This window comes from Oryctolagus cuniculus, chromosome 1 (assembly GCF_964237555.1).
Source record: "Oryctolagus cuniculus chromosome 1, mOryCun1.1, whole genome shotgun sequence".
Classification (NCBI taxonomy): Eukaryota; Metazoa; Chordata; class Mammalia; order Lagomorpha; family Leporidae; genus Oryctolagus; species Oryctolagus cuniculus.
This window is the reverse complement of record NC_091432.1, coordinates 94,106,696-94,121,524: the sequence shown is the minus strand read 5'-3', so window position 1 is coordinate 94,121,524 and position 14,829 is coordinate 94,106,696. Positions and strand designations below refer to the sequence as shown.

The 14,829-nt window shown below is 41.8% G+C and overlaps 1 protein-coding gene across 1 annotated transcript in view; it reads left to right on the top strand.

Moving 5' to 3' along the window:
• Nucleotides 1-11,347, top strand: part of TMEM123 (transmembrane protein 123) — a gene marked incomplete at its 5' end in the record, with an annotated part of 51,629 nt that extends 40,282 nt beyond the window's left edge. The window contains 3 exons of the mRNA XM_051822414.2: nt 4,266-4,547; nt 4,747-4,900; nt 9,104-11,347. Of these exons, the coding sequence (XP_051678374.2) occupies nt 4,266-4,547; nt 4,747-4,900; nt 9,104-9,128 (461 nt within the window). The remainder of the gene's footprint in view (nt 1-4,265; nt 4,548-4,746; nt 4,901-9,103) is intronic.
• Between the last annotated feature and the right edge of the window lie 3,482 nt (nt 11,348-14,829).

The window sequence follows — 14,829 nt, the reverse complement described above, 5'->3', positions numbered from 1 at the left end:
TCATGGAAGAATTGGGCACCACAAATAGTTTTACCGTGAAACAGAAACAGAAAACTGAATAGACTGAATACTTTCACGGTGGCCCCAAAATAATACTCATACCCATATGTGTGCTCGTCACCTTTTTAAAGATACATTTATTTGAAAGGCAGGGCAAGAGATAGAGAGAGGGGTGGGGGAGAGAGAATCTTCTGTACGCTGGTTCGCTCTGAGCTGCCGCAACCAGGAACTCCTTGGTCTCCCATATGGATGACATGGGCCCAGGTACATGAGTAGGAAGCTGGGACACATCTGTGCCCTGATATGGGATGCCTGCCATTGATGTGGGATTCTGGTGGCCCCAGTGGACTGTACCAGCCCTCTGTACTGTCTGTGTGGGCTGACACTGCCGCTACTGGGAAGGAAGGGGCACGATTGCTGTTACTACAGACCTTTGCTTTGCTTTCCCTTCTTGTGATTATGTTAGTAGAGACCAGGAGTTAAGACAGAAAGAAAAGCTCCCATGTCTCTGATAGAAATCTCTAGATGATCTCATTTTATTGAAATAAATTTTGGATTGGTCTAACAAGTACATGCTGACTTACCTCATAGTGACTGGTTGCAAAGGTCTGTAAAAGGAACTGGCTCATCAAAACTGTTACTGCTACATGTACGGAGAAACTTTGTTGTAACTGAGAAAACCTTGTAGCAGCGTGAGTCCCTTGTCTGTGCCTGCAATAACATGGCCACTAACTTGATGGCCCAAACACCACATTCTTTTCTCTGTTCTGAGGCTGGAGTAGATCGAGGTGTCAACAGCGCTGCCAGGGAGACCATGACCCTCACCTGGCTTCTGCTGATTTGCTGGCAGTCTTTGGTGTTCCTTGGAGTAGAAGCATCAACATGGTCTCTGCCTGTGACTTCAGGTGGTGGTCTTCCTGTATGTGTGTCATTCTCCATATTTTCCCCTTTTATTTTATAAGGACAGCATAATGGATTAGGCCTACCCTTGTGTCTCATTTTTAAACTTGACCTTTGTAAAGATCTTATCTCCAAATAAGGTCACATTTTGAGGTACCAGGCCTTATCAGCATATGAATTGGGGGCACTGTGAGGCATAATTCAACCCTAATACCTCAGGCTTAGAAGCCCATAGTGTTGGTTTCCTTCCTTGTTCTACCCCTTCTCTTCATTTGGGTTACTTGTGACACTAACTCTGTCAAGCCTAGAGAGGTTGCAGGGGAGAAAGCCCATGGTGGCTGGGATGTTTCCACCTAGCAAAGGTGGCCCCTGAATGGGTGACGTGTGGCTCTGGGAGGTTCCCAGGAGATCCTCCTGCTGCGGCCTCCCCCTTCAGCTCCCATGATGCATCCTGGCTGTCCTCCAGTTGGCCCCTTCCACCCCCTCTGAGCCCCTTGCTTTTGGTGCTCTACCCTTCTGCTGTTTCTCGACGCTGAATGCTGTATTCTTGGGAAGCTGTCTTTGAAAGTAACTCTTGAGGTCTTGATTTGGTTCATGGGAGGGGAAGACCTGCTGTCCATGGAGGTAGAGTCTACCTTGGTGCAGTCTTCAAGTTCTGCTGTGAGTAGAGACAGCTTAGTTGTGGCATCTTGCCTTTTGATGTACTTTTTTTTTTTTTTTTTTTAAGATTTTATTTGAGAGAGAGGGGAGAGACAGAAAGAAAGGTCTTCCATCTGCTGGTTCACTCTTCAGATGGCTGCAATGGCTGGTACTGAGCTGATCCAAAGCCAGGAGCTTCTTCCAGGTCTCCCATGCAGGTGTAGGGGCCCAAGCACTTGGGCCATCTTCAACTGCTTTCCCAGGCCATAGCAGAGAGCTGGATTGGAAGAGGACCAGCCGGGACTTGAACTGGTGCCCATATGGGATTCTGTATCGCAGGTGGAGGCTTAGCCCGCTACACAACAGCACCAGCCCCTTGATTTACTTTCTGGCTTGAGCTAACTGTAGTCAAAGCCTAGCCTCTGTGTTCTCCAAGTCCAGGAGATGCTTGTCTAGCTGAGTAGTTCCCTTGGAGCCATTCCAGCCTAGTCCCATAGGCAGAGGTGGAAGTAGAAACAGCTCAGTGACACACTCCAACATCAAACCATAAGAACCTTTTCAACCTCAGCTTGTCAGAGGCCAGAAGACACTGGGTGGGTAAATCTGACAGAATTAGAGCTTGCACCTGGCAGGTCCTGCATGGATGGTCTATCTGCTAACATCTCTTTGCAGTATTCACTGTGTCACTCTCTGGAGGTACCAGTCAGTACCTAAACGCTTAGGCATTGCGTTCGGATTTTCTTAGTGGAGAGACAGCTTTACGTTTTTGCCCATGTGACTCTGTACAGGCTCTTTAAAGACTGTCTCGTGGCAGAGAGATGGGACTAGGCTCTGTGTGTTGAATCCAAAAGCAGTGTTGTGTTTATTGTTTGACTCTGCGAGGATCATTCTGTTGTAAAGATCTGATAATAAATGTTGCATCTCTGTTGAGCTAATTTCATGACAACGGACTTCATTTGGTGGCATAGAATAAAAGGCGATTATTTCAATGCTAAAAGTATGACATCTGTATTGAGCATTCAGAATTGGATAAGTTCAAGCTGACAGTATTTTAGCTACTTGGTAATTATACTGTGTAGTATAAAAGTATTAATTTCCTTAGCCATTTTTAAAAATGGATGTACTTGGCCAGCACCGCAGCTCACTAGGCTAATCTTCCGCCTGCAGCGCCAGCACACCGGGTTCTAGACCCGGTCGGGGCGCCAGATTCTGTCCTGGTTGCCTCTCTTCCAGGCCAGCTCTCTGCTGTGGCCCGGGAGGGCAGTGGAGGATGGTCCAGGTGCTTGGGCCCTGCACCTGCATGGGAGACCAAGAGAAGCACCTGGCTTCGGATCAGCGCGGTGTGCCAGCCGCAGCGACCATTGGAGGGTGAACCAACAGTAAAGGAAGACCTTTCTCTCTCTGTCTCTCTCACTGTCCACTCTGCCTGTCAAAAAAAAAATAAAAATAAATTTAAAAAAATAGATGTACTCAGTGGAAGAGACCAGAGAGTAGAGACCCAAAGCTGAGGGAGAATTTAGGAAGAATCAAAGCAGTAAAAGAAAATCAGTCTATAAAGTGAAAACAAACAACTAAAATCTTTCAAGAATAAGTCCAAAGTAGTTGTGGAAATGAAGACGGTAATCTATGAAAAAATCATTCCTGGTAGAGGGGCCTGGGGGCACTGGTGGAAGAGAGCAGGTAGACACAGTGGGTAATTCTTTACACCTTTAGTGTTCGGACATAATGAGTCAAATGGGAGAATACGGGAAACCACTAAACCCGAAAATTAACCTTGAGAGCTACAAAATGGATACAGAAATAAATAGTGCTAGCACAAAAAGATTTGCTGTGGGCCTTATGACCCCAAAGGGGGAAAAAAAAAACTTTACCAAATGAGACACACAATAGATTTTTTTATTGTTAGGAGTTTTGTTTCAGAGTATTGGCATGATCAGTATCTATAACTTTTTCTATACATAATATTGTTCCATGCTAAAAAAGGAAAAGCTCAGTTGCAGGTATGAAGTAATGAGGCTTTGTTTAAGTCATCACTTAATGCTTAATGGTTCTTTTTTTTTTTTTTTTTTTTTTTTTGACAGAGTGGACAGTGAGAGAGAGACACAGAGAGAAAGGTCTTCCTTTGCTGTTGGTTCACCCTCCAATGGCCGCTGTGGCTGGTGCGCTGCGGCCGGCGCATTGCGCTGATCCGAAGCCAGGTGCTTCTCCTGGTCTCCCATGGGGTGCAGGGCCCAAGCACTTGGGCCATCCTCCACTGCACTCCTGGGCCATAGCAGAGAGCTGGCCTGGAAGAGGGGCGACCGGGACTAGAACCCGGTGTGCCGGTGCTGCAAGGCGTAGGATTAGCCTTTGAGCCACGGTGCCAGCCCTATTCTCTCATATACAATTGTCTTTTGGGTTTTTAGAGCTTCAGAAATAGTTTTGGAAATAGCCTCCAACTATGGGTAATTATTACCAGGACAAAGTTTGCAGCAAGCCACATTCTGTGATGATGGTCTTTCACTTCCTGATGCGTTAGAGGAAGCTGGTTTTACCCTGATAAATTGTAACTTACGTGTGCTTACATCTTACTCCTTTTCATATCTTCACAAATTCCTGAGTACTTTGTTGCCACTTTGTTGGAACTCTTGCTGTATCTGTGTCCGTTGAAACTTATAGGAAAGTGTGGGATCTTAGTCCCTATGTGATAGTTCCAGTTTTAATGTTAATTATTGATGTTCTTGCAGATAAAACCCAACCTGTGCCTTCTAACAATACAAGTGAGCCTTCTGGAAGCGCTGTGAATTCATCAACTTCAGCTGCCTTGACCTCGAGCAACATGACAGCCACAACTGTGAAACCCACGTCTAAAATGGCACCAACACCAGGGGTCTCAAATGTGACATCCACCACCTTAAAGTCTACAAGCAAAACAAGTGTTTCACATAACACAGCCCAGATGTCGACATCCTCGATGACCACAACTACTCACAGCAGTACGGTGACATCTGTTTCTTCATCAGCAACAAGTATGTGTGAAAATCAACCAGTTTGTCATATGCTGCATTTAGGATACCATTCCATTCTGCAAAAAATTAACATGGAAACTTACTCTAGATTTCCCCTCATCCCCAATTCAGTGTTCTTACACAGAAATGCAGAATATTTAATTTTTTTTGTTTTGTTTTTGTTTTTTAAAGCACTAAAGCCTGTTTTGTTTTCTTCTAGTAACAGCAACTATTCATTCTGAAGAAAGTAAAAGATCAAAGTTTGATACTGGCAGCTTTGTTGGTGGTATTGTATTAACACTGGGAGTTTTATCTATTCTTTACATTGGATGCAAAATGTATTACTCAAGAAGAGGCATTCGGTATAGAACCATGTAAGTTTTTATTGAAAGTCTCTGCATATTTATAATTATGACAAAATGAGCAAGTGTGCATTTCAGGCATGAATAATTCATAGATTTGAGTTATATTCGCATTACATCCCTCTTGACTGAAGGTAAATTGTTCATATATAGGTTTGTTATTACAAATATCTGCGAATGAAAGTGGATACTTATACCTACAATGTTTTCATTTTACTAGTGTCAAACATTCTGTTTTTTTTTTTTTTAACCAGATACTAAAGTTTGGCCAACTCTTCATTTGCTTACATGAGAAATACAATATTGCATCTCGTTAGGCTAATGACCTAGTGTCTGTTGGTGGTACTGCAAAAGCATCCTTGGTTAAAAAAAAATTTGCCTTTCAAATAAATTTTTAAAAAGGAAAGAACGAGTTATAGCAAGGGAGAAAAAGTTCGTCTACTGGTTCACTCCCCAAATGGCCACAGTGCCTGGGCCAGGCTACAGGTCTCCCACCTGGATACAGGGGACCCAGTACTTGGATCATGATGCTGCTTTCCCAGGTGTATCAGCAGGGAGCTGGATCAGAAGTGGAGCAGCCAGGGCTTGAACCAGAGTCCATATGGGATGCCAGTGTTGCAGGTGGTGGCTTAACCCACTAGACCAAAATGCTGGCCCCTCCCTTTTTTAAATAGATTATTTATCTCAAAGTCAGAGTGACAGATCTCTGATCTGCTGGATTATTCCCTAAATGCACACAACAGCCAAGGCTGGGCCAGGATGAAGCCAGAATCCAGGAACCTCTATACAGGTCCCAGCTACCTAGCTATCTTTTGCTGCCTCCCTGCCTGTTAACAGAGAGCTGGGTTGGAAGCTGAGCAGCCAGGACTCCACCTGGCACAGCAATATGGGATGCAGGTGTACCAAGCAGTGGCTTAACCTGTTGTACCACACTGCCTGCCCCTGGTTTTTGCTTTTAACTCAAAGAGAAATGAAAGAAATTACTCTTAACAGCCTTATTTTCACTGACAATTTAAATGAGTTGTTAGCATAAATAATATACTTGAACATTTTATCTTTAGTAAAACTATCTTTATCGGGGCCAGTGCTGTGGTGTGATGGGCAAGGCCGCTGGTCCCAGTCCCGGCTGCTCTGTTTCCAATCCAGCTCTCTGGGAAAGCAGTAGAAACTGGCCCAAGTCCTTGGGCCCCTGCACCCACATGGGAGACCTGGAGGAAGCTCCTGGCTTTGGATCAGCGCAGCTCCAGCTGTTGTGGTCAATGGTGGAATGAGCCAGTGGATGGACTGTGTAACTCACTTTCAGATAGATGGATAAATCTTTTTTTTTTATCAGCAACTCCCAGTCAGCAAACCACATCTGCACTACCTATAGCTCCAAAGGTCTTAGGGATATATCTCAGCTTTTGCTGTTCTAATAATTTTTTTGTCTTTTATGTTGTCTTAGTTCAAACACTATAACAAATTACCAGATTGTGTGCCTTAAACTAGCAAACATTTTTCACCTTTCTAGAAGTCCAGTGAGATACCTCTCTCTCTCAGGCTGCAGCCTTTTTTTTTTTTTTTTTTTTGTATTATTTTTATTTGAAAGTCAGAGTTAGGCAGAGAGGGAGAGGTCTTCCATCCGATGGTTCACTCCCCAATTGGCCACAACAGCCAGAGCTGCGCTGATCCGAAGCCAGGAGCTTCTTCCAGGTCTCCCAGATGGGTGCAGGGGCCCAAGGACTTGGGCCATCTTACACTGCTTTCCCAGGCCACAGCAGAGAGCTGGATCAGAAGGGGAGCAGCCAGGACTAGAACGGGTGCCCGTATGGGATGCCAGCACTTCAGGCCAGGGTGTTAACCCGCTGCGCCACAGCGCCAGCCCCTGGCCACAGACTTCTAAGACTTTTTCCTTGTATCCCTGGAAGGAGGCCCAGCTTAGTCTCTAGCATTGTCTTATTTAAGGGCACAACCCTAATGATGTAATCACCCCCAAACACTGTCATGTTGAGGTTTGAATTTTAACATGAATTTTGGGGTGACACAGCCCATTTCAGACACATAAGAGCCAATTCATTCTTTTGCTTGTAAATATTATAGATGACCCTTTTTTGTCATATACATATGCATCCCACCGATCCCTAGTCAGAACTGTTTAAGACATGCTGGGCTGGGCTGGCGCCGCGGCTCAATAGGCTAATCCTCCACCTAGCGGCACCGGCACACCGGGTTCTAGTCCCGGTCGGGGCGCAGGATTCTGTCCCGGTTGTCCCTCTTCCAGGCCAGCTCTCTGGTGTGGCCAGGGAGTGCAGTGGAGGATGGCCCAAGTGCTTGGGCCCTGCACCCCATGGGAGACCAGGAGAAGCACCTGGCTCCTGCCTTCGGATCAGCGCGGTGCACCGGCCATTGGAGGGTGAACCAACGGCAAAGGAAGACCTTTCTCTCTGTCCACTCTGCCTGTCAAAAAAAAAAAAAAAAAAAAAAAAAAGACATACTGGGCTGAATCAAAATGAAATCGAGTAGGTTACATTACTAATACTTAAAAATTTTATTTACATAGTTACTTTGCATATATTAACCTTCTCAAAATCATTTTAAAAGAATAACAGGGTAGTGTTTTTTTCAGATTAAAGGCATAACTAGAAACATTCTTATTGACTAAGTTAAAATGCTTTAGAGATTTTAAAAATATTTTTAAAAATCTCTAGATTTCTGTTTTCTTAACTTTTACCAACTAACGAATAGGCACATTTAAGTAAGTACGTTAAACACCATTTTTAAATACAGTATTTGTTAAGGATGAAGCTATACATAGTGAAATGATTAATTTAAAATGTGCTATTTATTCATTGTAAACCACTTTAACTACAAAATAAGTAGTTTTAGCTCTGTGGATAAATTTTTTTCTCACATATCCATGTAGTATCCCCTAAGGGAACACAGACTGTGGACATTTGACTCTAACAGGAATCTTTTTTTCACATGGGAGTCAGTAGGTGGTGAAAGTACCATATTTTGGCTGGTGCTGCGGCTCACTAGGCTAATCCTCTGCCTGTGGCGCCGGATTCTGTCCCGGTTGCTCCTCTTCCAGTTCAGCTCTCTGCTGTGGCCCGGGAGTGCAGTGGAGGATGGCCCAAGTGCTTGGGCCCTGCACCCCATGGGAGACCAGGAGAAGCTCCTGGCTTCAGTACACCGGCTGCAGCGACCATTAGGGGGTGAACCAACAGTAAAAGGAAGACCTTTCTCTCTCTCTCTGTCCACTCTGTCAAAAAAAAAAAAAAAAAAAAAAAAAACAACTACCATATTTTGTCAAAACTAAAGTCACCTTATTTTCCCCAAATTTTAACATCCCTGAAATTACAATGTGTCTTACAGTGTTAACAGTTTGACTATGTTTCTCTAAATCCATTTTAACGCTAGTAGTTTTCCCTGAGGCCATTAAAAAGTGACATTTCATAGGTAAGGACTTAGTGTTTATCCCACGGAGAAACAGAACGCAGACCACCTACATCTAGTATTTCTAAGTTTTCATCTATTGGGTAATACTGATTAACACACTGATCATAATTTCAGCTACCTTACTGTTTCTCCAGGAAGCTAAAAGATATCCTTGTGGTTTGGTTTAATTGTGGTAAGACATGTCACATGAGCTCAATCTACAGTATGGTATGCATCTTGCATAACTGAAACTTCATGTCCATTAAGTAGCAATTTACTTCCTCTGACCCCACAGCCTGACTTCTGTTTGAGTCTGGTTCTGCTGTTGAGTTAGCAGGGTGCCTTCCCATGCTTAAATAAATACAGGCACCAGTGTGCCTGGTCAGGAGCATTCACGTGCAAACTTAACTTCTATAAATGAGGTAATGAGTTAAAAAAAAAAAAAACCTTCTGTGTAGGGTTGCTGTGATAATTAAACGGCCATGGATATAAAGTCCTGGCTCGAGAAATGGGTAGAATTTTGTTGTTCTTTATAGAGAGGGCTGTAGTAGCTAACTGTTAAAAGTCACTCAGCCACTAACAAGCAGAGCAGAGATTTGAGAGGCAGTCTTTACCTTAGCCATTATCAGGATCTTTTCCCACTACACTATTCTGCATGCTTAATTGTTACTGCTCTGTGTAAAGTTTAACTTTGATTGTGAAGCTTGAAATTGTTCTAACATTATTGAAAAATATGAACTTAAGTAGCTTTGGTACAAATAATATAAAACAAAGTAATTCTAACCTTTGATATTACAGTGATGAACATGATGCTATCATTTAAGGAACTCTAAGGACCAAGGAAAGAAGAAGTACTGATGCAGCACTGTCAATTTTGTTTTTTAGTATAATATGTTGAAAATAGTATAATCAGGCCATACATATAATATACAACACATTACATGAATATGAAGATTCATCATTTTACTAAAGGTAACAAGGGCTTGGTTTGGGTTTTCATGAATATTTGTAGCTTATGCAATGGTATTTACTTTTAGAAAAACCTTACCCCACTTTTGTGGCATTGATTGCATAGGACCAGTAATGAAAGGCATCTTCACTGTAGGGCAGGATGGCATCGGGGCAAATGAATAATAGCACTTGAGATTTTCAAAGCAGGATGTTAACTAATGCCACACAATTGAGTCAACCAGACCTGAAGCATGATTTAAGAAAGCATCAACATTGTATGTATTTTAAAAGTGTAGTAGTTGGTGTAGAGGCCAAATACATACACAAAATGTTCAAATAAAACCCCAAAGAATACCTGAGCATAGGCCTGCTTAAGATCCACTAGAACAGTGGCAGGCGTGTATCTCTATTAACATAACTTCTTTTGACTTTTCAATTGTTAGTGGATATAATTTTTTTCTTTGTGTAATTTAGGTAAATTTCAGTGTTTTAACATGATAGTGTTTTAAGGGTTTAGTTTAAGTAATCTTGATATTACAGGGGGAAAACTCCTAGAAGTTAGATTATTTGCTACTGTGAGAAAATCGTCACCACTGGAAATTGCTTTTGTTTTATATTCACTTGTTAATTTAAATCTTATATTTAGTGAATATTTCTAGAGAAATGTAGAGCTACTCTCAATAGCTAAAAATTTTTAATGGAGCCTAAACACACCTAACTGTAAAACAGCAGTCCCTTCTGTGATCTCCTAAACAGTATGCTTTAGAGCTCCCTGTAGCAGAAGCTAATGCTGTATTTATGGAATCAGGGATTAGGAGGCTATTCCCAGGCCGTTCAACCTAAATGATGAAAATGCTGCATTTTGTGCACTGTCAATTTTACTCAGATTTTAGGAAATGACATTTGCATACTAAAATCACACTGTATTTTGGAATACATTTATAAACAGGAAATTTCCTGCTTCCTTCACTTGGTATTCCTCTTTTCTTACTCTAGTGTTAAAAGGGAGTTACTTTCAGATAAATTATGTTAATGGAAAGAAAAAAAGCATAGTATTGTATGGACATCACTATCAGCCAATGTATTTTTGGAGTGTTTTCAGTTTATATTCCAGCACTTAAACTCAGGGTCAAATTTTAACAATAGAGGTATTTAGTCACACTAAATACTAAAATATTTTTATCTTAGAGGCCAAACTAAATCGCACCAATTGCTCAAAGTCCAGAAATAAGCCAAGATGTCTTAATGAGCATTCACTAACATTTAACAGACATAAAATACAAGCTATCTAGGATTTTGATGTGTCTCATCACTACACATTTTGGCAGAACAATCTGATGATTATAATTATCCAAAATCCAGATATGATTGGATCTATGAAACACGACTAGTTAGGCTGAAATGTGGGCTGATGGTTGAGGTCTATGTTACTCTCTGGTCCTGCAACCACTGCTTTCATTTCTTTGGAAGATATAGTCAAAATGTACGTTAGTAATGAGGAGGCCTATAACTTGTCTCCTACATTTTTGGTATTTCAGTACTGCAAGTCATTCAAAATTCTGTGTATTGGCTTGAAGTTTTTCTTGAATACTTGTTTCTTTAGCACTTTGAAGCTAGAAAACCACTTTTTAAGGATTGTCATTTGCCTTGAAAGTTTCCTCTGCTTTGGAAATACTTATTTGTTTTCCTCTATGTATATAAGTAGTATAATTTGTAACTTTCATATATAATAGCCAGTACTTTCAGTGCAGTTTGTTATTTGCAAAAATGGAAGAAAATGGTGATGTAAAGCAAATGTTTTACTTTGGACCACATTTCTTAAAACATAAATGTATCTAGTTAGGTTTATACTTAATTGTTTGCATTCCTTAAGAATGTTTTTACTTCAAGATAAAAACAATCCAGATATATGTGAATATTAATTTGGATAAACTGTAAAAGAACTATAGAAGTTATTGTTTCGTATTTTCAGAAAAAAGTTAAAGTGAACTCAGCTGTTACCTTCTCTCCCCTTTTTATTATAATGACCAGCTTTTGGTATTTCATTGTTACTGAGATCTATTTTTAGAATAAAATTTGTTCTCCTTCTAAGTTTTCAAGCATGTGGTTTTGCTTCATTCAGTTTAGCTCAAAATAAAATGGGAGATTACAGGTACTGGCCTGACACTACAAAGCTATAGTATCCCAACTGTGACTGTCTAGACAAACATTAGTACAATTACCTAGAACTTACGAAAAATGCAAATCCTTAAACTCCAGCTTTGGAGTAAAGCAGAGCAGTCTGTTTTAATAAGTCCACTAAAAGGTTCTGATGTACACCAAAGTATGAGCTGTTACAGAGCAACTAAGATAAAGGTGCTATCTTAAGGAAATACTTTATATAAATAAAAGGTGCAGACTGCTCAGGTTTAAACAAAGTCCTCAGGATCCTGGTTAGTCTGTACCACTCTAACAGAATGCCACAGACTTGGTAATTACAACAGCCAGAACCATGCCTGGCTCACAGTTCCGGATGCTGGGGGTCTACGGAGGGGGACAGACATCTGGAGCAGGCCTTCTCACTACACCAGTACATGGCAGAGGGCAAGAGGCGAACCTACTGCCAACATAAAAACATTTCCAGGGGCTGCCCTGACAACCTAAACACCTCTTAAAGGTCCCAGGTACACTGGCAATTAAACTTCAACCTGAGTTTTGGAAGGGACACTCAAACCACAGCAGATATTGTACAGCATATAATAAATACTTAAAACAATCACATTAATAAAACCGATTTTCTGATTCTAAGGAGGAAAAGTACCTTAAGTATTTGTTCCCAAGTCCTTCTTCCTCACTTTGCTGTGGCTTCATCCTAGGCAGAGATTCCCCCACCATCTTTAGGCGTGGCTGGCTTGGCTTTTGACCTGCTGGTGTGAGAGTGGATGTAATAAACATCATGTCTGTTAGGGAGGGGCTCTCAAGTCTCAGCTAATCATGTTAAAACTTCATAAATCAGAAATATACAGAAATGTCAGACGTCACCAAAATGACAGAGGAGATACCAGTCTCATTCCCCACTACCCACAAATGCATAGACAGCTATGCAGAAACTAAAATAGCCCTGGGAGGGCTCAAGGTTCCATTTGAGAATCCTCAACAACATAGAATATCCATACCAAGAACTGTTGGAAAGATCAGTGTAACTGAGATGCCAGAGCCAGCTTAGAACAAAGCAGCAGCTGTCAGCATCAGCGAGTGACCTCCACCAAGGTCACAGCATCATTAGTCATTGAGATACTGGAGAGATGAAATGGATGCCCACCTACCTCTACCATGAAGCAGCTGTTTGCTGCAGGTCCGGAGCAGCCATCTTTCCCAACCCTTGTGTACATACTTCTGACTCCTAGGCTGTACTCATTATGCAAGGGTCCATATTCCAGACCTGGTTTCTGTGGCTGCACTGCACCCACTCAGGCCTAGACACTGGAGCTATAGCAAGCTAGTTTGCACCCCAAGCCCCAGTGTACCCAAGACACCATTTCTACTGTCATTGAGAGCTCTGGAGCTTATGCTTCAGACCCTACTGCAAGCCCATAATATGTAGATCAGTACCAAAAACACCAAAGCAAATAGTCTTTCCAAGGGAGCTTGCACCACAGCAAGTCTCTGTGCTCCTGTTTTGGACACCAATTCAGCCACCATAGAGAGCTAGGCCTCATCTTAGCCCATGTCACTGTTGCCATAGATACACTTGTGCTCTCACACTCAACACTTACCTACTTCACAAGCGCCCACTCCTTATATACCATTATCAGTTCATTAGTGGGGATGCCTGTACCCCGTGCACCCTTGCCCTAAGTACCCTAGACCCTAAAGCTAAAGGCTGCCAAATGTGCTATTTCAGGCCTCAGCTCCATGGCTTCTACATAGTTACCATCTATTAGCAGTGCTACCTCTATCAAAAGTGGGACTGCTAGCTAGACCACTAGACTGAGTGTTGGGCATCCCACAACTGCAGCTTCCTTGGTGGGAGACAGATCAGGAAGACTGTAGCCACCATTGACACCAAAGACCCCAACAGCTGTGACCACTGCTGCACACATTGAGAGCATCGTGCTGTGAGCTGCCTGCAGTCTTTGTCAACATTGACGTCAAAGCTGCTTCAGGACCAGTGGCTGAAGTCTTGACCAGTGCCAGAACAACTGCACCCCGCCCAATCAGTGTTCTTGTTCCCTTAACAGAGGAAGATCTTTCCCTCCAAAACCAGCCTGTGAACTCGGAGGTGACTTCTCCACCACATGTGCAAACATCAAGACAAGAAACATGAAAAACCAAGGAGATATGCAAACACCAAAAGAACACAACTTACACAACAATTCTAAATAATCAATTTAAGGACACGTGGCGTACTACAAGAAAATACAGAGAAATCAATGAAATTGGGAACATGGAAGTGAGGAATTTACTGCAGATAAAATACACAAATTCTGGAGCTGAAGGATACAATGAAATGAAAAATTAATACTGTGTTAACAGAAAGGATCAAGCAGAATATATGAATTTGAAGACAATGACTTGAAAATACAGTTGTAACTTGGAATGCACTGGGAATTGGTTCCAGGACCCTTTGCAAATTTTAAAAAATTCATAGATACTCAAGTCCTTTAAACAAAATGACATAGTATTTGCATATAACCTACACAGTTCTTGTATATACTTTAAATCACATTTAATTTGCATATAATACCTAATATTATAAATGCTACATAAAAAGCTGTTACCACATACTGTTTAGGGAAACATGACAAGAAAAGTCTATACATTCAGTACAAATACCATTGTCAAATGTTTTCCATCCAGAGTAGGTTGAACCCATAGTACAGAACCTGTAGAAACCGGGCTGACTATATAGTCAGAGGAGAAAAAGATTAAAAGGAATGAAGAAAGCCTAAAGAATTTCTGGGACAGCATCAAGAGAAAAACTTGAATCTTTAGGATTAAGAGAAAGCGTAAGGAAATAACAGCTCAAAGCTTCAGATACTTATATTCAGGTACAGAAATTAAAAGCCTCAATTCAACCCAAATAAGATTATGCTGTTACATATCATAAACTGTTCTAAAATAAAAAATAGCAAGTGTTTAGCTAACAGATAAGATGCATGTATCGCACAACAGAGTGCCTCACTCTGACTCCTGAGTCCAGTTTCCTGCTAATGCAGACCCTGGGAGGCAGCAGTGTTGGCCACCCATGTGGGAGACCCAGAGGGGATACCCAACTCCTGCTTCAGTCCCAGGCATCTGGGAAGTGAGTCAGTACAGGAGATCACTCTCTCTCTCTCTCTCTCTCTCTCTCTCTAATAAAAAAAGACAAAGAGCGGATCCTAACAGCAACAAGAGAAAAGCTGCATATGATGTAAAAGGGAACTCCAGTACAGCTATCAGATTTCACAGCCAAAAGCTTAAAGGACAAGAGAGAGTATGGTGATATGGTGATACATTCAAAGTGCTAACAGTAGCACTTTCCCTGACAGAGCTGTCCTTCAGAAATAAAGATATTCTCAGACAAACAAAAGCAATGGGAGTTTATGACCACC